General features: G+C 41.4%; 1 protein-coding gene across 3 annotated transcripts in view; it reads right to left on the bottom strand.

Moving 5' to 3' along the window:
• Positions 1-27,686, bottom strand: part of ADAM12 (ADAM metallopeptidase domain 12) — a 178,632-nt gene that overhangs the window by 22,416 nt on the left and 128,530 nt on the right. For all 3 annotated transcript variants that reach the window (XM_042818662.1, XM_042818661.1, XM_042818663.1), the window contains 4 exons: positions 25,684-25,832; positions 6,551-6,728; positions 1,635-1,724; positions 888-1,083 (listed from right to left, as the gene is read on the bottom strand). In XM_042818662.1, the coding sequence (XP_042674596.1) occupies positions 888-1,083; positions 1,635-1,724; positions 6,551-6,728; positions 25,684-25,832 (613 nt within the window). The remainder of the gene's footprint in view (positions 1-887; positions 1,084-1,634; positions 1,725-6,550; positions 6,729-25,683; positions 25,833-27,686) is intronic.

Here is a 27,686-nt window from a genome sequence, read left to right as displayed (position 1 = left end):
TTGAGTTTTGAAATAGAGCAAAAGGCAGTGTGATACTAAATTGAAAGAGGTTAAAGGAGCAGAAAACGTTAACATAAAAGAATCTAGCACAAAATAGCACTCCTCTTTAGGGAAGTTCAAAGAGCTTCTTCCATTTGAGAGACGGGCTCAGTGAGAAGCTGAAGATGTGACTTGTCCCCAGCGAGGCAGCAGCAAAGTGCAGAGTTAATATTGGTGTGTCAGGACAGAACAAGGAGGTGAACAGCTTTCCTGGTTACCTGCTCAGGATAACCCAAGGGCTCACTGAATAAGATTTGTGCAAAAAGTGAGTGAAATCCCGTGGCAAATAAGACCTCCTGCTTCAGAGCATCCTCTGCTAAGAGAACTGTTGGGGGGTAGGTTTATAGGGTGATATCCATAGACTGTGTGCACTCAGTGCTACAAGAATCTCGTGTTAATGTTAAGTGCTGAACTCTATTTTAGGAGGTCAACAGACACGTATGTTCTACGGATGGAGCAATTCAGAGCACAGGTAGAAGCTTACGTACTGGTCTGAGAAGGGATGTGGCTTCCATCTGTGTCAGGAGCATTAAGCAGTTTAAAAGGTGAGACAAGGGCATGTCAAAGTCAGTACTGAATTATTTGCCTCAGCTCACCTGGCCATGCATGCTGGTGTTGCAGAATGAACCTATTTACTGCTGCCTTCTACCTCCTGCTGCAATGAATGAACACGACTGCAAATCAAGGGGAAAATGAATCACAAACTGATTCCCTCATTGTTCGGTTCTCTGTTTCAGAGAATAGGCGCAGATTGGTTCTGTATCAAATTCCCCCAAATCCATCCATAATCACACACAACTTTTCCTCGAGTCTGCCTGACGAACAGCACTCCTGGTGCTCAGACTCACCCTGGCCCCAGAGGGTGATGCACTGCTGCTCGTGGGTCTGGCAGATGCCGTTGTAGCAGTAGCCATCCACCCCGTGGCACGCATGCCCATCGTGCAGGTACACATTAGCTGGGCAGTGAGGGCTGGCTCCGGTGCAGAACTCTGGCAGGTCACAGGAATTGCTCGACTCTCTGCAAGAAATCCCCGCTGGTTTTAACTGCAAAACAAAGATAACCTTGGCTGCTGTCATGTCAATTAATAGGAGCCATGTGGTGGTGTAAGCCACGTAGCCATTGGCTCTGCATCAACTGAATGCAGTGGATGGCATTAAGATTACTGGCCCGGTTGCCCAAAGAAGCTGCGTGCCCCATCCCTGGAGGTGCCCAAGGCCAGGTTGGAATGAGATACTTAAGGTCACTTCCAATGTAAGCCATTCTGTGATTCCCCATCCATACACTGGACCTCCCCAGTACCCAACTCATGGGGGCCAACACCCATGTAAGTGTGAAAAACATTCAAGTATAGAAGTTCATGAAAAAGAAGTAGCCACAAGTAGTACAGGCCTCCTTAGAGAAGTCAGTTGCTCTGCCTCTTCAATAACTGTAAGAGTTTTGTTTTTTTGTTTTTTAAACTGCTCACAAGAAATGCAAATGTCTTAATGGTTAATGGCAGAATTTGTTGGTTCTGCACCCTTGCTTACTAGTCTGCAGTTAGGAAGATTATGATATTTTGCCTGCCCCACACCAGTGACCATTTCCATCAGCTCACCTTGCAGTCTTCGCAGCAAAGTCCATGTGCACACACTGCTCCTGGCCTCAAAGTGCAGGTGGTTGCATTGCAGCACCGGTTTGTACATTCCTGGATGGGGATAAATTGAAAGCAGACAACTTTCAGTTGCAATGAGCTGTAAATCAAGAGAGGCTGCTTATCTCTGAGAGGTGCTATAGCCCTGCCAAGAAAAGTTAGCCCTGAATTCATGAATTATGCATAAAATTCTATAACCTGATCCAAGCAGCCTTGTCTGTCCTTAGATCCTATAACTGTAGTAATTGTAGTAAAACCAGAGAAGCCATTGAGGAAGGCTGGTTTATCCTAGCAATGAATCTAGTCTCAAATATCACGAACGACACAAGTATGCTGCTACCAATTCCCACACAATAATATGGCATTTTATTTCCAGGAAACCAGTGGAATTAATTCATTGCCTTCAGTGGAGTTCACCCTAGCTGAGGATCCCAAGCTGCAGTTACTGAGCATCACCACTGCAGCTCTCTGCTCTGTGCTATTTGCTCAGCTCATTTCTTCTCTTGTGTGGAAGCTGATGTCTGCCACAAAGAAAGACAATGACACCACTCCATGTAATCTTCTCTTGGGGTATTTCAGTAACAGAGCTTAGAGAAAAATACGAATTCCATTATTACTTTTACATCCCAATTTCGTAGTTATGGATTAGACAGTTGCACGTGGGCTTTTACAAACCTTATTCTCAGTAGAACAACCTAATAAGAAGTTTCAGAAAATAATGGAGCTGCTTTTCCAAGCTGATACTCTCAAGCTGCAAGTTACATCAGCTGTGCTGGAATCTCAGCTCTCTAACAAAAATAGCAGCAGATGAAATTGCTCTTCAGTTGCATTAAGACGATTTGACTTCACAAGGGATCACTAACAATGCAGGGAACGCAAGAAAAATAAATGGGTGAGAATGATGCTCACAGCTCAAGTATTTTCTTGACTTTTGTAAAGCCTTCTAACTGGAAGACAGGTCTACTGCTGTACTCCCAAATAACCAGTGAAATAATTCTCAGCCTTTCCCTGTTTTCTGCCTGAATATACAAAGATATCTGCACTGCTCTGAAGCAGCGGAACAACTTCCTGCACCTATTTTTGATCATGCTGGAAGGCAGCAGGCAACACAAATACTTCTGTGCAGCTGCTGTATTTAAGAAGGAATGTTCCTCTGCACAGAAGCACATCTTATAAATTCGTCTCAAAGGCAATCTGAGAAAAGCAGAGTGGAGCAAAGCAATGTCAACCCAATTAAAGTGCTTCTGAAAGAGTCAGCTCCTGCACCCCATCATCAGGCCATCCACAGAGCAGCCCAAGGAAAGCAATTGGCATTCCACAGACAGCGTGGGATAAAGACACAGTTTCTTTGAACGATGTTACTGCAGCCTTTCAGATTTCCAATTGCTCTCTCACTTATTACTCATTGCAGGGGATGAGCTTGGTAAATAGTTTTTTTCCCAAGCTATTAAATTGTCAGGGACGGTTTTAACATAAACAGGCGAGCAAACAGAAAGGGTTCAGGAGGTTTTTGGAGACTGGAAGAGAAATGGCCACCATCTGAAAGTATTGCTCTCAAGTAGTGCATTATTATCAGTCACTGTTAGTAGCAGCAGTAGTGAGGGGAGGTGGGTTTCTTGGTGTAGGTCTCCTGGGCTCATCAGAGCACCTCAACCAGGCAAAACCAACAACTATTCTAGCATCCTCTGCAGTGGCTTTGGACAGGATATCTTGGTTTCACCCCCACTTTTCTAAGCACACAAAGCAGACCACCTTAAGCCAGACGTTGTCATCCCCTGACAACAGCCAGCAGAAAATGCTTACAGACAACAATATAAACACAGATGTGTGATATGTGTGATACCTCCCCCATCTCCTGGTTGGATCCCCACACATTTTTAGCACCTGCAACATTTGCTGGAAAGGAACTCACAAGTAGGTGACTGGGTCCCAGGAGCAGCTCCTCCTGCTTGTTTGCAACCTGCCATTTGCTAACTTCATTTGCACAGTTGTTGCCAGAGGCAATTGCTCTCTATTCACTCCTTCCAATTCACTCATGATTTTATCAGCTTCTGTCAAATATTGTTTTATTTTCTACCTTTCCAGGCAGAGCGCCTCCAAAAATTTGAACATCTTTGTTGCTTTTTCTTTCAGTCTTTTCATTCTGCTTTATCCTTCTTGAAAGCAGGGAAAGGTAGGAAAAACTGTACACACAGTTTCAGTCACAACATGCTGCAGATTTATAGCAGCCTAGCAGTGGTTTGTTTTGTTTTCCTATTTCTTCCCTAGTAATTTCTAACAGCCTATTTACCCTTCAGACTGCTCGTGAGCACTGAGCTGACATTTTCATGAGACTATTTATTGCAATAAGAAGTCTTGTTCCTCCATGGTCAGAGTCAGTTCAGAGTCCATCATCCTATATGTGATGTTTGGATTACGCATCACTCTGCACTGAATCCCATTTGTCACTATAATGCCCAGTCAAGCTGTCTCAGAAGGTTCTCCTGCAGTTCTTCACAGCCAGCTCTCAGCTCTACCATCCTTGCTAATATCATCAGCGAGTTCAAGGCCATTCCTCTTCCCAAGCTGTTTACCAATATGCTGCATTGTGTTGTTTTCCAGAACACATCTCATGGACACATCACTGTAGATCTCCTTCAACTGCTGAAATTGATTATTTATATGTGCCCAATACTTTCTTTCTTTTAACCCATTTTTGTCCAAATCCTACAGATGCTTAGTCTTCCAATGAGGCCTTGGTCTAAAGCCCCTTTGAAGTCCCAACAGGCAGCAATCCTTTCCCACCCACTCCTTAAGTTATTCAGAGCACTGTGATAAGATTGTAAGGCAGGACACCTGGCACAAAAGCTCTGTTGACTCTTCCCTGGCATGTCACAGCTATTCAGACAGCAGCTCTTTATTACATTTGCCAGTAATTTGCTTGGAACTGACTTCTCATTTATTGATTTGAGGTTTTCTGATGTCCCTTGCAGCTTATTATAAAATTAGCCACATTTGTCACCTTTCATTTCTCAGGGGCCAAAGATATAGATATATATAAAGATAGATAGATACAAATATTTGCCTTCCTCTATCTTTGCATTTATCTCTATCTTTACATTAATCATCCTTCCAGAGACACTGAGCACACTGGATGTTTTTGGTAATATAATCCAAAGCTAGGTTTGCAACATCATCCCTTGGTCAAGACTCTTGGCCTGGTGATGGGCATGCTAACACCCATTATACTCAACAAGATGACTGTTGAATATAATCAGTTGCATCAGCACCTGATGCACGAGGCCACAGTGTGTCTAGAGGCGATCAGTCAATCCCTATGGCATTTCCAGGGTTGTTCAAAGGCTGGGAGGTGTGCTCTGATCATGGTTCTCTGCCCTTATGAGTGCACTGCTGTCCTGCTGGGGAATCTCAACACAGGGCTGATGTTTTGCCTGGGGAATATAGCAAAGCTATCGTTTGCTTGGCAAGTAATACACTTCAGCACCTCACCAAAATCCCGAGGGTAGAACATTCTTTGGGAAATATCCCTACCCACAACCTATATCTACGTATTCAGATGCACTTAATTCTGAACAATGAGAAAACAGCTACCATATGTCATTGTACAGCTTTCCACACCATAACATACTGCACCACTGTTGACAAAACTCAGCTGATACAAATGACTGGATAGTGAATTATTAAACGCTCTGGTGGTTTTTCGGCACAACTCAATTTATAGCAGTAAAATCCAAATTAATTTAATTGGGCTCAAGGTGCAGTTTTCCAATATAACTAAGAAAGAAAATCACAGAAAGAAGAGGCAAATCAAGTCAGTGCTTGCTGACATTAACTGACTTTGACTTGGAAAGGTATCGCTATCATTCAAAACTGAAAATGAGAAAGATAACTGGGTTAGAAAGACATTTGCAAGCTGCTTGCACTCTATTGACTTTAAACTAGAAGATAAGCCTGTTTCCTCCAACCTTGTTACCCTGAAGAATGAGTGAACTGTCAGGAAATCCTTATGGCTTGTGTAAATCCAATACACTGTATAGACAGGATACAGCAATATCTCGCTGTTTTAACTGCCCCAATCTATTTTGTCTGCAGAGCAATATTTATCACAGGAAACAAATCCCTCATCTACTGATGTACTTAACTCAGATAATCTGGGAAAAGTTCAATACAGCCAATGAATATGGGAAGCCAAAGGGATATGAATGCGTGCTTATATGTTATTTGACCTCCAGATTTTGCCTATCTCCTCCTGATCTGAGCAGTTGTCAGACACACTCACTCAACTAAATAAGATGATCTTTGAAGTAGTAGCAATTTTTCTGGGAGACAGTAAAGGCTATTTTGTTACTGGGGTAATTGGCTAGCAGCAAAGAAAAATCTCACAGCAGAAGAAGGAACAGTATTGTACCTAAAACCTGAAGCTGACTTCAACAGAAGAACACCTAAGCAATGTTAATTAAGTGGCTTTGCACTTACAGAAGCAAAACTTCTATTAATGTTCAGTGTCCTGAGAAATCTAAGCAACGTTAACAAATTCATTTTGGATTTATCTTAGCTAGTACGTAATGGCATTTCTGTTGTTAGGAACATGACAGTTGGCCACGGCTGGTCTGCTGGACACACCATAAAGACTTTGTTCCCCAATAGCAAATGAAGCATATGCTTAAATTAATGCCCTGCCTGACCTTCAGCAAGAAGAAGACAAGCAGAAACTCCCTGCATTGCTGAGGCTTAAGCTGATAGATAAGATAGAAAGCAGAGAAGGGGAAGTTCTGCTTCACACCAAATGATCTTAAACACATCAAACCAACTCTGGAACTTCTCCACTGTTAAAACCCTGCAGACAAGAGATGAGTAGTAATTCTCAGGCAGCGTCTTACATCAGGCTCCCCACAGTCGCACTCCTCTCCATCTTCCACGTAGCCATTCCCACACTTCTGTCCACCAAAGGACTCCTTGACTTCAGGCAAGTTAAACAGACACATCCCCACTCCTTTCTCCAGGCTGTTTTCCAGGTCCTTTCTACTGCAACTGCTGAACACCATGGGAAATGGATAGCTGGAAGAAAAATACATGAAAAGAATTATAAAAAAGAAGTACTATCAGATGAAAACATCTCTTCTCAAGCCAGTGACCTTTCAGCACACCTGTGCACAAGTAAGACGGTGGCATTCAAATTTTTAACACTTTAACACCACACTGAGACATAGCATTGCACTGCACGACAACAGCAATTTCTGACTGTAAGGAAGTGACTGATAAGGACTGGGAGCTTTCATACTTGGGATTCCTTCTCCCACTTCTGCACATGCAGTTACAGAGCAAATTCTGATCAAGACCCTAGAGGAATGCTTGGTTTGCAAAGGGGATGCTAGCATTCGGAGGACTGCAAAACATCCTAAGCTTTCTTGGAAAATTTCACATCAGATGGTGTATTCACTCATCTCTCTTGGCAGCATGGCAAACTTCCTGTGATTTTTCAGGAAAAAAAAAAAGAGAGAGGAAAAACAATGTTATTTGATAAGAATCTGCTTCTGTAATTCAAAGTCCAGCTTAGAAACCATGTCATTAAAGCAAATGCAGTTCTTATTTTAAATCTGGGCGACTCTAAAGACTACTGAAAATACTCATGTTTTGAATTTACACTGCTGGGAGCAGAGTTTGGCCCTGCTGTCCAGGCACATAGAGCCTGTGATTTATTTTGCAAATCACATGCACCATTTGCAAAATGATTCAGCGTAGTACAAATGCCTCCAAATATTCTGCATTGTTCTGCTAGAGAACTTTACTCCATTCTCATTCATGAATGTTTGCAGTTAGACTCAAGGAAACGAGACAAGTAGCACCTGGGTCCAGGCATCAATATCATATCCTAAAGAAATCTGCCATGCCCTGTCTGTACTGAGCTGTGCACACAATTACATCGAATCTGGATCACCACCAAGAAGAAAAACAGCTTTCAAGTTGCCTTATCTCCCCTAAGACCTGAGACCTTCCTCACTGCTGCTCCAGAGCCAAGCAGTAATTTAACATTACAGCAGCACAGGGAGACAACCTGCTAATGACTGGACTTTATTCACTAAATGCTTTGTATCAATCATGTATTATTAAGGACAGGGCATAAGCCTTGCCAACAAGCCAGATAACAGATGGAAGTTCTGCACTGCTGAACTTCAGACTTCAATGAATCAACTGTTATTTCTAACATTCCGAAATGAAATGCTTGCTTCGTGGATGGTAATGCTGATAGCTATTAAAAAGGGATAATTCCCATTACAAAAAGAAATGCTAGACAATTTCAGGTGTGATATAGCTTCCGATGCCTGGGATTAAGGACAAATAAGCTCCAGAATAGCACAAGGTAAGAAGCAGGCTGCTAGCTGCAGCTCCAGCCCCAAGGGGAAGCGAGAAGGTACAAAGATGAGCGAAACTTTCTACCCACCTTTTCTATACTGCACAATTGGAGGTGATCTCAGCTGGACACCAAGACCTCCTCCCCCACTCTTAGTTCATTTGGAAAAAAAGCACTCAGTTCTGCATGCATCACTATGAACACGTAGATGGATGCGCACTATCAAACACCAACAAAAACTCAGGAACCACCGACATGCCTAAGCGATTAATCCTGAACAAAGCATACAAGTGCTTGATCAGACATGATCCTCATATCAAAGTGCAAACAAATGAACACTGCATCACCCAGACAACTTCCTTTACCTCAGCAGCACAGATTTACTTTGATATCCAGAGATGAACGCGGGGAGACATACAGACCTTAGACTTTCTGAAGTCAATTCAGGAATACAAATAATGCGTTTTGCCCTGTGCCAGATGTCTGAGCCACATGCAGTTCACGAGAACAGCTTGCCGGTCAAAACTATCAATATTTTAGGGCTGCTCCTTTGCATCCATGAATGCCCAGGGTCATTTGCATGAATGTGAGATGTGCCTGTCCATCAGGAGGAGAACAGAATCCCTACTCTTAACCAGAGGTGAAATAATGTCATTGTTAATGAATGAGGTTTCTGTTTCCCCTCAAAGGAACTTCAAGCTGTTTCCTATTTTGAACTAAGAGATCCATTCATCTTCTGGCTTTTCCTGCTCTTGACACTGATTTCCTCAGCTGACATCAGTGCAGCACATGTTATTTGATGAAATTTTCTGAATATCTTTTCTTTACTGAGTAAGCTCAAAATAAAAATGTAAAAACAGAGGGGAATGAAACAAGTGGAAACAGAGTCAGTGAAGGGAAAATACAGTGCAAGACAAGATACCACATCAACTGATTCCAGTTAGTGTTTCACTGGAAATATAACTGGTATTTAATACCATGATATTATGACACACAATTATTCTTTTTTTTTTTTTTTTTTTTTTGACAAAATAATCCCATGTAACAGCCACAGCATTTGATCAGTGTGATTTTAAGCTACATTTTATTTGCCTTTGCAATTCTTAAGCTGGTTCATCAGAAGCCTGCAAATTCTGGCAGATGGGAAGGGTTATCAGATGTTGGTAGCATTAAGCATGCCATTTAAATGAATCTAGAGCTTATGAAAAGTGATGAATAATCACATGAAGGATACTCATCCTCTAAAAAGTGCAGCTCAACCCTGTGAATGAGCTTCAGACCTCATCTGGAAGGACTGCCTTTGGGTGGGAAAAGGCAGTGGAACATCCAAAGCAAAGTCAGTCCTTCACCTGTCTCTGTGATTTCAGTGACAGAATGTAAATATCCTTGTTTGGCCATATGTGATACTCCATGCATTACTTCTTTTGGAACAGCTCTCAGACACCAACTTGTACTGGCCACTGAAAGACCTTCCAGATGTTAAAAAAAACAAAAATCATTAGCAATCACTAAATGCCAGCATCACTCACAACACTTCCTATTACAGACCCATATTACTGCTCTGAACAGAAATTAAATAGCAATTTAGTCCGACCTATTCCTACTCCGGCATCCTGAATAGCCCACACACTGGCTACACCATTTGAATCTGTACATCTAACACAAAATGGATCATTTTGTTGAACTGTTCTGGCTGTGGATACAACTCTGCAGAACTCAGATTGTGCCTGGCACTATTTCAGTCTTTTCAGTGGATTAACAGTGAGAAAAATCATTATAGAGTCTTTCTACCCCTCTTGAACCTGCAGCATTCCTCAGTGTCTCCTCAGTGCTTAAAAGATGTGTGTAATATCAAGCAGTGTCTGTCCCAGTTCCCAGCAAAAACAGCCCTGACTGCTCCTGCAAATGAGAGATTCACAGTAGTAAAATGATGGCTGGTAATTGATTCCTTTATAAACAGAGTCTGGTCTTGTCCCACTCACTTATATTTTGAGCACTCAAGCCATTCAAATGCCAGTTTCCTCTATCTAATTCTGCCTTTAGCCTGTATTAGATGGCTCCTTTCATTAACTAAGTGAAGCAACATCATCACGGGAAGCGTCAAGTCCCTTTTAAGAAAAGAGGATTCTTTGTACTAGCACTACATTGCTCAGCACAGTTTCTTTTTTTGCATGAACTCTAAAAGTTCATCTCCATCATCTCCTTTTCAGAGGCATTCCCCCTCCTAATGGACTGAAGAACAAGAGAGTACAAGCACAGAAAAAGACAGAATCACTGCCCCAGAAAATTGCAGTTTTCAGAGATAAGACAGCCAAAGCATTCAGGAGGAAGGCAGTGGCTGCTGATTGATGCATGGTAGCACAGTAGGTCAGCTACAGCCCTAGCACAGGTCCTGCTGAGGAGCAGTGTTTGCCTTTGCTGTCAATGTCATTCCAATCTCTAGCTTGAACAGGAATGGCACTGGCTCAGGCTGCAGGAGATCCCTGCTCCAAGCAAAAAATCCCACCACAGGATTGCAGAAGAACCTTGGGAAAGCCATCAGAAGTGGAACTCCCTTTTGCTCTCCCAAACTTCTACATGTCCACCTACACCTACTGGTGCCTGAACATTTAGCACCTCGGGTCTGCCTCCTCCATGTTCCTCTACCATCAAACAAAAGATTTCCTTTGAGACATGTTTTGCTGTTTCTCAAGAGCCACTGAAGCAGCAACTCCATCAATACTTCTGGCAATTCTCTGTGTATGGCACAGCTCACCATGTCTTGGAAATGAACATTATGATTACTATGAATATTGTTATCCTATCCAATCTCAGATGCTTTTCTTATTCAAGAACAGTAGGGTATTTATAAAGTAACTGACTTGTTCTCTCCAAAATGTTGGTATATATATACACACACATACATTATACAAATGCATACAGTATATATCTATTTATGGGGTTCATTTATTCCAGTTCATATCACAATCTGATTATTCAGCATTATAGCAATGTTTATACAAAGCCTTTTACGTAAGGCCCTGAAGTGTTTTACAATTATTCACTCAATTAAAATGCACAACAGCCCCAAAGAGCTCTATTAAGTACCACAGGGCCTTCTTCCCTGAAGTAATACGATAATTGGAGATTATATTAATTTTAAAAGGGCATTTTGATTTTCCTGTGCATGCCTCTTGAAATCACTGTTGACTCACTAATTTCCAAAGGTGCAGAAAATGGGATCTGGATTTGTCCAAAATGCTAGAAAAATAACCTGAGAGGCACTACGTGGAACAGCTCAGGCACCAGCAATGTTTTTGTGAGCATGAAGGTCCTCAAAGACAAGAGCAGGGCTCAGCCAGAAATTTCACTAGTCAAGCATCTGAATTTCCAACACTTTTCATGATAACTCTGTGTCTTAACTGAACACCTCTGTGTCTCCCATCAGCCTGAGGACTCCTTGGGATACACAGCTGCAATGACCTTGTTTTTTCTCTAAAGCAAGGGTCCACACCAACAGCAATGTTCAGTCGAGCAGGGAGAGGCTTTCACCTTCCTACTGAACACAAACCTCTGGGTGGAACAGAAGACAAAGAAAAGGATATGTATTTTTTATTTGTCAGAATAGCCTATGTGTAATCTTTTCTTGGAAGAAAAGATTAGGGTGTTAATGCTGCACTGCAAATTGCATTTTAATTTTATCCAGTGAATTATTAATGTAAAAAGTTGCCAATAGTAACAGGAGTTTGCTCTTTAAAACATGTTTTAAGCAAACCATAGAATCAGAGAACTGCAGGATGTCTTGGGTAGCCTTATATGCTTTTACTTACTCTCTTTAGTCTGCAAAACTGTCAATTTTTGGCTGCAGAGTGGCTCCCTTTCAGCTGGAGAGGAGGAGAGCAACTCAGGTCCTACTTTTGGAGGTAGAAGATGAAACTTTGAGCTCCCTCTTGTTCATGCTCCACAGAATAAGAACCAACGTGTCAGTTTCCTATTGCAAATCCCAGCCTTACCTGTGAGCCTAAACCCAACTTTTTAACCTTAAAATATATTTTTGCTTCTGTTAATTCATGTACAAGTGATTTTTTGTACTGACACACTGTCAGCGGCAGAGAGGGTAAAACAAAAGGCAGAAACTCAAGCAGGGAAGGCAGAAACTCAAGAGAAATCCATGGTTCCAGGCCCACTGAGGTGTTGATTTCAAGGAGCCATGACAATTTGCCAGCCTCCTCTATCTCCCAATCTAATTGACATAATTGTACCTCACATAAAGGCATCCTCCTCAGTTTTAACCTTCTAGACAAAATTATTGCTCTCCATCTCTTGAAAACAACTTTTCAGGTCTCCTAAGAGATATGAGCCTAGTAGAACAAAACGGAATTTGCTATTAGATGACATTTTTAGACACTTCAGCTGTTCTGTGCAGTGTCTTACGTTAATGAATTAGTAATCATAGAGAACCTCACAGAACAGGGTACTGAGCAAGAGAGAAATCCCATTTCCTTTGATATTGAAATAGGTTTTCAAATGCTATAGATCTCTCAATGTATAAAGTTCTGTCATTACCCATTATTTCATACCCCTCACGTTTCAGTAGCAATTGTTTAAAATTAGGCAAGTACCATAAAATGGAGGTCATGTTAATCTGTTATTTAAATAATGGCTTTGTTTGTAAGTACTTTTGAGGGAGAAAGACACATAGTTTTGAAGTAGATCTCACAAGCATATTGAAGTAAAAGGAGATCCTAAAGGTAGCTGCAGATTCCCTCCTCGAAAAAAATCTTGCAAAAAGCAATTTTGTTTTAATCTACATAAAGTATTGAAGTAGGAAGTTTGCTTCAAAAGCAATTAGATGTGTGGCAACTCATGCTTCTTTTTTCCAGCCTATTTTTCACTATATAGCTTCTTTTTTCTAGTTTTAATCCCTAAAGCATCAATAAAGTAGAGCACAGAATTGGGCCATGTAGTTATACATGACATCAAAGCTCTTGCTGTCTGAGTTCATGGTCAGTGATTTAAAAGCAAGCCTGGATCTCCCCCCCAGCTTTTGTCATGTTCATTCTACGGTAGTTTTTACACTTCCAATAAATAACCATGAACGTCACACCAGTGATTAAATTAATTGATATGTAGTGGCAATTGCCTGTTGTGCTACAATGAAATTGCCTTGGTTATTGAAATAAAGTCTTTCCAAATAAATGTTTAAACTTCACTCACGAATGCTTTCGGCTCACTGTCATTTAGCCTTGGGAATAATGCAGATTTCCAGACTTCGTTCAAGCAATATTACTTCAGGTGCCCAGACAGAATTGTCACAGTCTCAGCTGAGATTTGACCTCTCCCATTAAACTGAAGGTGAAAATTTAACTCCCTGAAATACTTGGAAAGGCAGATTTATAGTACTGAATGTTGGACTTCAGGGCAGGAGGCAGTGATGAAACAAATGGCTGAATGGTCCAGAAAAAAAAAATAAAAAAAACACTTTCTGCAAAGGAACAACACTTAATGGTTTTATACAGTATACACTGTCATGGCCTGATATTTCTGCAGCCACAAAACTGCCAAATAAAACATTATTAGCAGTTACTTTTACTTTGATGAATGTACAGTCAGAGAAGTTTTTTCTCGCTGAGAGGCCTGTTGTGACTTTCATTCCTGTTCTGGGGTGAAGCAACACCGAACCGATTTATCAACCTTGACAGCACTCTGACGATACGGTGGAGTTATCTGCATTGCAAAGGCTCTATGGGAATTGAACTCAGACAACTCTTCTTCCTGTTGGAAACCAGACAGCCAAGGAAAGTAGCTATAATCAGTCTGAATTTGCCTCTGGCTCATCTTTTGCTCTGTTTCCTTTTAGACTGCTACCTCATTAATAAAAATTTGCTGGATTGCTGAGAGTTCAGGTTTCACAATCTACCGCTTAGAATTTGAGGTTAATCCAATGCAACAAATAACACAGGGAGGGATAAAAAGGCCAGGTCAGGTCTGGTCCCAGGCTAAAGGAAATCAGGGCAGCAGGCATCCCGCGCCTCCAACCTCTGCCAGCCCTGAAGGAAACCAGAGGTAAGAAGCACCACCAGCATTCCCTGCATTTGCGTTTGCTGCAGAAAACTCAGCATCCTCAGCATGTAATAAGCAAATAAAGATAAACGGTCCATCTCACTGCTCAAAATACCTTGCTGGAGGTCACCTTCCCATCAATTTTTTGTTAGATAAAAGACACTGTTTGACCCTGCTTGAAATACTAAGGACAGCATTGTGTCCTGGTGACATTTCATGTATTCCAAACGCGATTTTATAATCAGGTTTCGTTGTAGGCAGTTATATTCTGGTTTTTGTCCTTTGAAAAAACCTTGGAATTGCGTTTTCAAATAGGTCAAGAGCAGCTGACAAAAAAAAATATATTTAAGTCTGACGTTGGGAACAGGGGTTTGAGAGGATCCATAGAGCATATGTTCAGGTGAAGGAGCAGAACAAAATCATTTTTCAAAAAGCAAGCCAAACCAAACCAAAGTGCTAGTAGAGGAAAATCAACCCATGATATTTATGCACATTTACCCATTTCACCTTTGCAAGCTCCTGTTCTGCCAATGTGTACCTAACTACAACTTGCGATGCATCACACTCAGAAGAACAAAAGAAGCACAGTTATCCTCCCAGCTGGTTCTGGGACAGTCTTGAAAACCACCCAAGGAGGTTTTCAAGAACCATGGAGGTGTAGCCCTTATTGGCATGGCTTAGGGAGCATGGTGGGGTAGGCTGACAGACTTGATGATCTTAATGGTCTCTTCCAAATTTAATGATTCCACAATCCTTTGATTTAAAGACCTGCCATAGGTCTTGGCTTCAACAGATGGGTTTGGGCTAGGATAAGCCTGCACATCAAGTGTAGATTCAAATGACAGCAGGACTCAGAGAAGCACAAAACCCTCTGGAGGAGGAAGCCAGGCCAAGGAGAGGATATTTGGGAAGCATCTCTGAACAAATCTCACAAGGAAGCAGCTCACTGCGAAAAGCAGCAGCAGAAGCATTAGCAGAAAGAATCTTACAGAAATGACAGCTGGAAAGACAAGAGACAAAGGTCCTAGAGAAAAACGGCTGAGCTTTGCAAAACACTAGAAGGAATATACACCTGGGGGACAGACTGGCATTGATTTCACCTAATGGCCGTACTACCCAGTCTCTTAATAAATCAGGAGTCCAAGACAGGGGTATCTGACTTGCAAGCTCCTCGCCTCAATTTTTTCTCTTTCAGAAGATGCAGAGGAAAGATAAGTGAGGCATTAACAAGGCCAGGAATCAGGTTGCAATCCCCCAGCATTTCCACCTTCCTAGTGTGCATTCTGCAAGATAAGAGCTGAGGAAAAAGCAGATTTTTCCCCACATCAGCTGTATCACATCAGGCAAATAGAAGTGAAAATAAGCTAGTTAGCATCAGCATTGCATGTAATCATCATATCGAGCTAACAGAAAAGAATAGATCGACTCGTATTTGTGCCTCAGGGATCCTTAAGCAAGCAAGTGAAAAAATCTGAAGGGATCCATAGGAGCCCTTGCTTTCCTGTCAACTTTGATGGAGCTTGGATTTCTGAAGCCAATTGGCTGCCAGGAGAATGTCAGTGATGAAGATGAACACAAATTCCATGCTACTTTAGAATAAGCCAGGAAGGCTCCTTAGGAGCCCACCTTATTTCACATCTCTATTTTCTGTGACTTCCCATTAAAATTGGTGGTTGCTTATCTCCATCCCACCACTGTGACTGCAGCATTCAGTTCTGAAGAGTCATTGTTGAGGGGTAAAACAGACATCTTCATTCTCTGAATGCTAAACTTTTTGCACATTTATCCCAGACAAAAAAGGCTCTGTGATTCCCATGACAACTGTGGCAAAGGCAGCTGTAGGCATCATTTAATTACAGTGATTCAGACTTCCAAGACAACATCAATTCCTTACAATGCTTCAGGGCATACAACACATGTTAAAAAAAAAAAACAACACCAAAAAGTATTCATGTGACCTTCAGAATATGCCCTTTAAGGTATGTTTCCATTTATACTCTGGGAGTTTGGAATTTGTCAACACCAATTATAACTGGACATTGCACACTTAATTCTTCATGCACTGCACTACTGGTTTATCCTTGCAGTCTGATATGTGGTGTTTTGTTGTTTTTGTTTTTTTTTTTTTTTCTTGAAAAGAGAAAGCCAAGATAAAGCAAAATGTCCTTACATGATTTCTTCTTATGGGTCATGGCAACAGCAGTAGTACAGGAGACAAATGTCCCTTACAGAGCTATATTTTGTATAGATAGTACACTGACAAGACAAAATGCAGCTGAACTCTCACATGCCAGCATCCAATCCACTAAAGCTGTGCCCATTCTGGATACATCGCAGGGTAGAAAACATGACTTGTCCTAAAGTATCTGCTATAAATAATCAGACCAGAAGTAAAATGTGTTTTCATCTGAGAAGTAACCTCTCTCCTTGTCAGCTTCACTTACAGAAAATGCATGCTGTAAATCTCTATGAGTCCTCCTCTAGAATACACCAAAAAAGAAAAATATTTTCATTTCTAACAGCACATCTCCTGAGGTGTGGGATTCTAAGCTAAACTAAAAAGCAAAACCTTTTCTTTTTTTTTTTTTTTTCCCTTTTTTTTAGTTTATTTTTTTATAAGGAGCTGCCCTGTAGCTCTGTGTGCTAATTGCTAGCAGTGATTTGCTCCTGCAGAGGACTAAAGAACAGGCAAAGAATTGTAACCCATGCTACTAATGCACAGATCTTATTTACTAAAACAATTAAATATATCTGTAATGTATGGAAATTATTAACCAAAAAGGGATGCCAAATGGGCTGCAGACATGAGGCTACTTGGAGTTAAGGAAAGGAATGACATAAATCTGGTTTGCAATCTCATGGCTGTTTCCTACTAAAGGAAGGACCAGAATTCAATCTGCTAAATTACTCAGGCTGAGCTCAGACCAGTTTGGAAACATAAGCAGCTTTAGAGTTTAATTAGAAACTGTTTATATCTTAAAGATAATTTCATTTTCTTCAACTCACAACAGAGTTAATTGCAGATAGTTCTGCTGACTCCACAGATTGAAGTCTCCAAGCTGCCAGACTGAAAAATGCAAAGTAAGGTCTGCACAACTGCAAACAAACTGAGAGGGGTCAGGAAATACCGTGCAACTAATGATGGCTTGATTAGCTAATGCTTAAGAAGGTACTGGGAGATGCCAAGCAAGGACAAAAGAGCACCAGCCAGTAAATTAAAAAGTCCTTTCCCACACTGTATTTCTGGTCTCCATCCCATTCATCACATGACCGTCTGTCTTCTAATTTATTTTTTTTTAGCACTTCAACTATGTGTGTATATTGACTCCAACAGACGTGTTGGAGTCAATGCTTTTTGCTTCAAGTTGTGTTTGGCACCAAAGCCAAGATGCTGTATTCATGGCATGCCTGGCTGGCTCCTGAAGCTACTATGGATCTCCAAAGAGTGTACATTCTCATGTACAGCTCCATATACTCCAGAAACTGTATTTCAGCAGTGAAAAACCAAGGGAACCCATTATCCTGCTTTCTTCAGGTGATTTTTTTTGTAAAAGAACAGTGATTGAGACTAATACTGAATGTAGCAGAGTATGAGTACGGTTAGTTCTTTCCTATCTTGTCCTTAGAAAATTTTAACTTCTTGTTTTATGTACTTAGCTGCATGCTTGTAACACAGTTAAATGCATTTTGTTCTATGCTGATTTGAAAACAACAAAGAAAAGCAGATGACAAAATACAAATTCCCCATAAAAGCCTTTGAGAGTTGAATGTTCTGTGCAGAATGGCTCTCCGAGAGACACCAACCACCTATCTATCATGCAAAAATATATTTATGCATTATAAAACCATCATTACTGTCACTAGCCTTCTTTTGATGTGCAGTCCTAAGTCTCATCAATGGCAATGGGTGATATACAAGGGAAGAATAGACCTTCAGCATCATCTAAAGACAGGAACTACTCAACAACACGCTTTAGAAATAGGGTGCTGGTCCCTTGGTGGTGGAGGGAGACAAAAAAGCTGCTGAGCATGTCCTGATCCTGCCCCAATCCTGCTGTTCACAGCTACACCAGGATAACTGTGTGCCTCAGCTACCAAGCAGATCACCACGTAATAGTCACCGTTCTTCTGTCCTGACATTTAACTTGGGTGGTTTCCATGACCTGGATAACCACATAGCCCCACAAAGCTCTAGTCCAGTTGACCAGAGGTGGAAATAAACCATCACACAGCAATAAGACAAGTTGGAGGTTAGATCCACAGGGCATATTGCCCACTGCTTCACTGCTTTGCTGTGGGTATAATTTGACAATCAGAAATAACTATGGCTTATGTACAGAGAACCTGCATGCAGATTCCATAATCCACACACCCACGGTCTAAGACTTACTTTAACAGAGGGAACAAACACCCAGTCCCATCAGCCAAAGCTTTGGCACTTTGGTGGCTCTGGGGAGCACTTCCTGAGCACCCTTGGACCCTCATGGTTTGGGGAAGAAGATGCAAAGCGATGGCTCGAACGCCTCAAGAGCCAGTTTACACACAGAAAATTCTGCCCTTACACAGATGACAACCACTGGAAAAACCCTGGAGGTCTGAACACGTAAGAATTTGTATCAGAAGTTTATGCATGAAAGCAAAACACCAAATGTTACTGTTAGTTTCTCACTTGCAGGAAAGCTGCCTTTCAAGGATAGCTGCATCTCCTAGATCATACAGAGCTAGTTTCAAAACAGCTGGGAAATGGCATTCATCAAAGAACAAATGCTAACAACCTTATTCTTGGGTGCTTAGAGCACTTGCACAGCAGACCCACAGACCAACTTATCACCAGGGGCAAGTGAGAAAACTTTCATTTATGATATCTTCTGTGCTATGAAGGGTCTTGGTTGGCATCACCTTTTAGTCACTCATGAAGAGGTAGACGCTTTCACTTAAATATTTCATTTAGCTTAGTTATAGCTAACATACTCAGCATTCAGTACAGAATACCTAATTGTTCCCTGGGGGAATTAAAATATAATATGTACTGATGCTCTGTTTCACAAGTATTTGAAAGAAACTCTCCTGACGGTCCTTCCTATTTTTAACTTTTCTCCATCTCTTCTCAGCAATACTTCAATTAGTTTAGTTTGGGAATGTCACTCAGACAATTCTTAGTAAATCGTGCTTTGCTCTCAATCCCATTCACAAATCCGTACCTTCTTGCTAGTTTTTATTCTACTTCTAACCATAAAGGTGTAAATTTTACCTAAAAACATACTGGTAATAGTGAATGCGTTTTGGATTTGTTAAAAGAAAGTCTTCTGCAAATTTCTACAGTAAACAAACCACTGTTTTTCTACCTCTCCAGTTCAACTACTACTATGTGCTCTTGACTGTCCTCCTCCCCCAGATCCTGCCTCTAAAGCTTAATAATTAATGTGAAATTGTGCACTGCAAAGCAATTACTCAAAATTAGTTTTTCTTTTCAACTGCAAGCCACAGTTCCACAAAAATCCTCTAAAATTATGGCCAATATCTGAGAAGTTTAAGAATTGATTTAAATCCCATTGCTCCTTTTCCCTCACTTATGATCACCACACAAAAACTTGGTCTGTGGCTGCAGTAGAACCCCAAGGCATCCTGCAGCAAAGGCAAAACACGGGCATTTCCACCAGCACGGTCACAGTCTGAGCTCCACTTCCCTGTAACAAATGCAGTCATATTTATCTGAGCAAATTGAATTTAAAACCTGACCAAATCAGAAAGATATACTGCCTTTAAACTCCAGCTGCAAAAATGGAAATGGTAACACAAGATCCAAGATAAGAACTGGAAAAAAGAGCCAGGCATAGAGGGATTCATCTCATTCTTTGATTTTTTCTAAAGCAACATCACAGTAAAAGGAACATGACAGAGAGGAGTTGCTGTGCAGAGCAGTTATCACGGAGGAGCTGCTTCCTTGTTTATATTACTGGTGCAGACCTTCCTGCGTGGCACCACACATCTCCCCATCCCTATCACTACATACATGTCATCGCTGGGATGCAAACCAGCACACGTCCTGGACAAGGCAATTATCAGAACAGAAGAAAAGCAGGACCGCTGAGGAGCTTAGATTGAAACAAATATTGATGAAGAGATATTCTTTTATTTAAAAATCTGTCAGGCAAACAGTAATGGCCAAGCCCTCTCTCAACAAGTTGGGTTTTGTAATTCCCAAAAAACCCCACAAACTTGAATCCACGTCTTGAAAAAAGTTGTTTTAGTAGTACAATATTTGTATTTTCCTAATGATTTGCTATTTTCAGTTCTTTTGCATTTCATCTCTTCATCACGGTCACTGAAGAAAAGCAGCACAGAGCCAAGATAAAAAAAAAAAAAAGTCAGGGTAGACTTACATGACCTGCTGCCAGGCTGTGCTTGGTGTGAGGCAGGACCTGGGAGACTGGACACACAGTGCTGTTTCTTGATCCTTATTTTCAGAGGTACAACATTCCCACAGCGAGATGCAAAGGGGGCTGGAGGGGAGAAGAGCAACCCTTTCCCAGTCATCCCCTTTTCTGTCTGCATGGTGAAAACCTACTACTGTACGTGGAAGTTCAAAAAGAGATGAAATGAACTGCTCTACCCTAGCAGCCTGCCTGGCATTTCAATTACCTTTGGCCGAGATGAAACAGCAACAAGAATTCTCCTGATCCTGATAAGAGCAACACATTTCTGGGAGATGACAAGGAAAGCAGCTTTCCTTGTCACCGGGCTCAGAGAAGGGTTAGAGACTACAACAGGTTCAGCATTTGAATGTGCTTAGTAAGATTAGTTATCCTTTGTGGATTCCTGGGCTCTCCTTAACACCTAAGCTGCAGGAGAAACATGGGGAAGCATCAAGGAATACTTTCTGTTAACTGTAACGAAGATCACATTTACGGTACACTCGTCTGCCCTGAAGAGCAGTCGGCTGTGCAAGTCCCCCATATATAAATTAGAAGAGCATGGTCTTGGCAAGGACCCAGACATGGGTGAGGTGAAGCATAAACCATTAGGTTTATTGGAGGGGAGATGGATGGCTAAAAATGTTTGGCTCCCCTTAAGGCTAGGCTAGAAGTTTCAAATGTATATGGAAGCTTTCAACTAGTTTGGGGAAACTCACCTGGTTTCAACCACCAGGGAGATAACAGTGCATCATTTTGATGAAGCAGCACATAAACAGTACATTTTCAAAATTATTAAAGAACTTATCACAGGTAGTTGGCATAATTTTGCTCCGCAGTTTGTGGTAAATTCTGTTTAGTTGCAGTGATATAAATCTGGAGCAATGCCTTGGATTTCACTATAACTCTCCTGGTTTTATGTAACTGTCAGGAAGAATATTTGCATTCCCAAGAGTGGAAAATTTAGGGAGATACTTGAAAAACAAGCAGAATAGTGAGATGGCCTTGCTGACTCAGCATAGACCCTTTGTTTTCAGATACTGCAATCACAATAAAAACATTTGCAAATCTCTTTTAAGACTCCTTATCACCTTCTTTTCACTTGAAACAGTTTATGGTCAAAACAACTAAAAGAAATGAACAAATAACATTTAAACATACACATAAAAAGAGAACAATGTGATAATACTAAACATTTCCTTGTTGATACTATTTTTGCAGTAAAAACCCACACAGTTCTACAACGGGATTTATGTGGTTTCCATAGGAGATATTTGAGTCTCTAAAAGATCTGGAGTGCCACAAATCGTGGGTTTGGTTTCATACGCTTAATTCCATGCCACACAAAATATATTCTGCTGAAATATTGGGTCCTTAAGGCATTTGTTGCTCACACAACAGAGGTACACATCTTGCTGGTATGTTTTAGGAGTGAAAGCTTTAAGAAGCTCATTAAAGGATAGATCCAACAGTTTAAATTCCAGACTGATCCCTGGAGATTTTTTCCACCAAGAAGTAATTTCCAAGATGACTTTTTAATGCTAACCTCTTCAAAGACTGAAACATAAGAACTGAAAGAAGATGGCAATAATTAATGAAATCACTTTTAAGTAAAAAGTCTTCAAACATTCCCTTTTGCTGCAGAACCACACCAATGACTCTAAAGTCAAGTCTGCAGAGGCATTTTTGTCACAGCCCAGATATTTCCTACCCTTTTTAGAGATTAGATAAGGACTTCTCAGCAGCTCATGCTTTTTACTTCAGCCCAAGGATTTTTTTTTTTTTTCCTTTTCTTTTACGTATCAAATTTAGCTTAAACCAACAGAAATTAGAAGGGCACAGTGTGAGTGCCAGTGAGTACACTGAGAGAACAAACTTCTCTCCAAATGTATTTAGCTTCCTTGACAAGTTCTGTGTTTTGATGTTTTTCAGGTAGGGAATATCACATATTCATAGAAAAATCAGGATGGTTTGGGTGCAGAAGGGACCTTAAAAACCACCTAGTTCCAATCCCCTGAGGTGGACAGGGTTGCCATCCACTAGATTCGGTTGCCCAAACCTGGCTTTGATCATATCCAGGGGAGAGGCCTTCCAGAGCATCTCTGGGCAACCTGCTCTGATGCCTCATCACCTTCATCACAAAGATTTGCTTCATTATGCCAAATTTAAGATCTGCCTTCTTTTAGTTTAAAGCCATTACCTCTTGTCCTGTTACTACATGGCCTTGTAAAATGCCCCTCTTCCCCTTTCTTGACAGCTCCTTACAGGTTCTGGAAGGCTTCAGTGAGGCATACCAAAGCCTTCTCTTCTCCAGGCTGAACAAGCCCAGTTCCTTGACCTTTCTTCACAGGAGAAGTGCTCCAGTGCTCTGACCATCTTCATAGCTTTCTCTGGAATCACCCCTACAGGTCCATTATCCTCTTATGCTGGGGGCCCCAGACCCAGATGTAGTTCTCCATCTGGGGTCTCAGGAAGGGAAAACAGAAGGGGACAATCACCTCCCTTGCCCTGCTGCCACCCCTGTCTTCTGATGCAGCCCAGGATACAATTGGATTTCTGGGCTGAAAGTGCTAGTTTACACTGAGCTCTCATCAACCAAAACCCTGAGTCCTCATCAAGGTCACTCTCATTCCATTTTCTGTCCAGCCTGTGTTTGTGCTTGAGAGTGCCCTGACCAAAGTGCAGCACCTCACACTTGACTTTGTCGAGCTTCAAGAACTTTGCCCTCACATGTTCCCCCTGGATGGCATCCTCCTCCTCCCGTGTATTGCACGCACCAAACCCTGCAGCTTACTGTCCTCTGCAAACTTGCTGGAGGTGCACTCAATCACACTGGCTGTGTCACTGACAAAAATGAATATTAATTTGACCTTCTCTTAACTGACGCTTGCAGAGTTGAGAACTGTTCGATGTTCCTTGAATAATGGTGCTCAGAGGAATACTACTGTTGGTCAGATGTTGGGTAAATACTGAAAGTGTTAATTTTAAATTGGTAAAATGAAGTTTGGCTTAAGGCATAAAGTATTCACCTGGAATACTTATTACATATCGACAGCACAGCATGAAGGTAAAGCCTAAGGCTACAAACCCAATGTTAAAATCTCCATTTATAATTCACTAATCACTGCAAACACACCAGTACACTCTTCTCTGTGAATGTCACAACTCTTCCTTGGGCGTAAGTTGTAGACAAAGTTTGGTGAAAACCCAGAGAGCGCGACAAAGCTTTGGTGCACCTCAGGGCTCCATACCTATGAAGTGCTGGTGTTGGGTAGGGCACTGCTAAGGCAGCACGGCTGGTAAACCACCAGGGTGCTGCTGAAACCCTGGGATAAAGCGAGCTGAGGTGCTTGGAGGAACACAGTGAGCAGGTACAAAACCTTGCTCTGGATGTGCCCAGAGCCAAGTGACTGGACTGGCATACCAAGGACACCTTCTGATAAACCCACTGGGCTGCACTGGCACAGGTTGCCCAAGGAGGTTGTGGATGCCCCATCCCTGCAGGCATTCAAGGCCAGGCTGGATGTGGCTCTGGGCAGCCTGGGCTGCTGGTTGGAGACCCTGCATACAGCAGGGGGTTGGAACTGGATGAGCATTGTGGCCCTTTTCAACCCAGGCCATTCTGTGGTTCTATAATTCCATGGTGCTGAAAGCAGAACCACAGAAAATCTAGCTAACCTCATGTTAGAGGTATGTCCACAGGCTGAATTTGGAAAACATCTAGAAGCTTCTGTCCTGATTGCATCTCCAGCATTTATTCCCCAAAGCAGAGCAACTGGACACCCAGCTAGCATCTCAGCTGAGATGACAAAATCTTGCCTGCCTCATTCTGGAGCTCAGAGCCCAGACTTGCCTGCCCACTGCATACCCACCATCATATCACCTCTCTTCAGAGCCACCTTCAGTTTGTTTTCACAGTGTGTTTAATAGCCCTGACTTGCTGCAGAATGCAATTCCGCAGGGATATTTACTACCTATTGTTTCAGAAGAGCCAAGCTATTTTTCTCTCCCAAACCACTCTCATTCTCCTCTAAGCACACAACTCTCTTTTTCATTGTTTGTCTCTTAACTTGCTGTGTTTGGCCTCTGGCCAGAATCCCTTTTTCTGCCTTGAAGGAGAGTGACAGCTTGCCTTTGAAGAAGTGCCAAAGCTGTTGTTTGGCTGACCAGCAGGGAGCAATCCTGCCCAATGCTCCCTGCCCTCTCCCATATTGCCCTCCTTCCTCAGAAACATGCAGTTTCCCAGCAAGCCGAGCTGATAAAAGAAATCCCAGAAGAGATTTTCTAAGCAACATATATATAAGGTTTAAGCACACACAGAGTGTTGGAACTAGAAGACACACCAGAAGATCAGACTAGACCATCCACTCGCCCCATGGCAAATCCAGCTGCACCTACCAGATGCTACTGACAGATATTTGCCTGATTGGTTGCAGCTTCCAGTCAGACAGTGACATTTCTGTGGGCTACCCAGTCCAGCGTGCCGCTTTCCAGCAGAAAACTTTGGTAAACCTCATTTTTTTCTTTAATTTAATGTTATGGGTTCTTGTCTGAATGTGGACACGAAGAACTCATTCATTATATTGCTCATTTTTCAAGTAGTATTTTAAAATGCAGAGGAGCAAGCTGTAATTAGTTACCTGGTTATGGCGCCTGTGCTTTTCATGTCTACAAAAACACCAAACTTCTCTGTCCACATATCTGCTCATATGCTAATACCACTGCACATCAACAAAGGGTCAAATGCCAAAGTCTGTGCAAAACTAAAAACCTTCTCAGCACAACACAAAGACTTTACAGAGAGTCTAATAATAATAATATATTTCCTGCATTGCTTTATTTCCTACACAGTCATCTTAGTCCTGGCCTTGGGACATCGTTCATTTCCTATTATGACTATGAAAATCTGTTGGCAAGATGAGAGAGGCTGAAATTCTGATTCACCACTTGCAATGCAGTTTGGTTTTTAAGAAAAGCTTAACCAGCTGCTTGTAGCATTTCTGTCTGTCACACTGGTAATATGGAAATAGAAAAGTACAAGGGTACATGTCTTGCACTGACAACAAGTATAATTGTTTCAGCTTGAGGGGGATAACTGCAAAGAGATTTGACAGGTCTTGAAACTTCATTTTTCCTTTAAAAATACCCGAGACACAAAAACCAAACTGCTTTCCACTCTAAGTGCAACAACACCCCTCACACTTACCCCGTAGAAGGGTTCATGATGCAACCTCCTTTGTCAGTAGATGCTTTGCAGTTGCAGCCCCTCTCCAACGTATCGTGATTCATCCCAAAATTGTGGCCCAGCTCATGAGCCAGGGTGACTGCTGCACCTAGAGGGTTTTCTGAATGATCCTTAAGAAAAAAAAAATATATATATATATATATAATAGTGGTCAAAATATGAAAGCAACTAAAAATACACAGTCCCATTCCAAAGGTCCTATTCCTCATAATGCTTTATGAACTTACCAGCTACGGTGATACTGTTGTTAAAAGCACACAATTTAAAATCCATTCATGTATACCAGAAGCAGATTGGGATTTTCAGAGCAGCCTATCCGTCCTGGCCACCCAGCTTTCTCAGCACATCAAATATTCAAGGCCATCAGGCAACTTTGAACATATGGGCCATATCTTTATTGAGGGCTTTACTGCTGAAAAACTCCCCAAACTTCCCAAGACATGGCAGTGGCAGAAAACAGTAACTTAGAAGTGGAGCATGGGGAAGGGCAATCATTTATGGGAGAGGATGAGTGTGATGTGATTTTTTTTTGTTTCTTTGTTTGTTTTTTAAATTAAAGAACAAAGCAAGATGAAATCTTCAATGCCCTTCAGTTAACACCTATGAATATTCAAAATGCTGCAAGTATCAAGATCGAAATATTAACATTATTCCCTGTTGAAATGCTGGATTTTTTGGACAACTACTTCTGAGAAATTCCCTGCACGGTTTGATTAAAAGCTGCTGATCAGACTGATGTTTTGGCTGAACCACAAGAAAGAGACATTTCCACATCGATCACTTTCCTTGAGGGAAAAAATATCCACTGTACTCACATAAAATCTTTCCCCAAAGGCATAAACATGTAATATAAATGCATGATCCACTATTTATCAGTCAGTAAATGGAATTACTGTGTACAGCTGCCTGCTCTAAAAGCATATATGAATATATTCAGTTTAAATAACTCCTGGCATAATCTAAGTCAATCTTCAGACTAAAAAGAAGTGAAAGGTAAAAGCGTCCATGACATCAACTATCTATAAATGAAGCTTTTAATCTATGACTTGGTGAGGGGTCTGGTGGTTGGCAGCCCTGCCCATGGCAGAGGCTTGGAACTAGATGATCCCCTCCAACTTAAGCCATTCTGTGATTCCATGACTTAAGAGCTTCTCCTTCCATCTGGCTGTGCTAATGTTTTCAGTAATTCAATCCTTATATAGGAAAAAGAATTAAAAAAAAAAAAAAAAAAAAAAGAGAGAATACAATTGAATTCCAACAACAAGGAACTACTTTTTCAGCTGGAATAAACTCAAAACAATTTCATCTTTTAACAAAGATTTCCCTGCTTTTCCTGAATTAAAAGAAATAACAGTATCAAAATGTCGTGACTAACATAACAGCCAGTTGGTGTGCAGTTAACTTTTGAAATGTTTGTTTGAAGAAAGGAGCTGTACCACGTGTTCTAGGAAAAGGATTAACATGAAAACGTATGCAGCAAAATAATCTGTAATAATCAAGGAAAATATTTACTCCTGCACAGTGTCTACGTATGGAGATGTCTTATCTAGATACTGGTCACATACAGATTGATTTGTCTTCGTTCTTACAGTAAATTATGAAATACTTAGGGAATTCAGTTCAATTGAATCTGGTGTCCTAAAAAGAACACAACCCCTCACACAACTGGAAAACAATCCTGTACTGAAGATTAAGAAAACAATTACATAATTCCACATAATTTACTGGCGAAGCAATGGATGGATGCCTTGAAATTATTGCTGTGTTGTCCAGCCTCAGAAATTCCTCTGAGCTGTGAATCAACCATATAGACAACAAACTGAGATCAGCTCCTCAGCCTGCAAGGCTCTGTGCTGGTATTACAAAGGGACTCTGCTCATCTGAGCACCTCCAGCACTGGCAATTAAAAATACAAATAAGAGTTCATGCTGTCCACTTCAGAACTGCAGCAATAAATGACCTGA

Source organism: Centrocercus urophasianus, unplaced genomic scaffold (assembly GCF_019232065.1).
Source record: "Centrocercus urophasianus isolate 14NV4802_14NV808 unplaced genomic scaffold, USGS_Curo_1.0 seq_17, whole genome shotgun sequence".
In the NCBI taxonomy this organism is placed as follows: Eukaryota; Metazoa; Chordata; class Aves; order Galliformes; family Phasianidae; genus Centrocercus; species Centrocercus urophasianus.
This window is presented reverse-complemented; position numbering and strand designations above follow the sequence as displayed.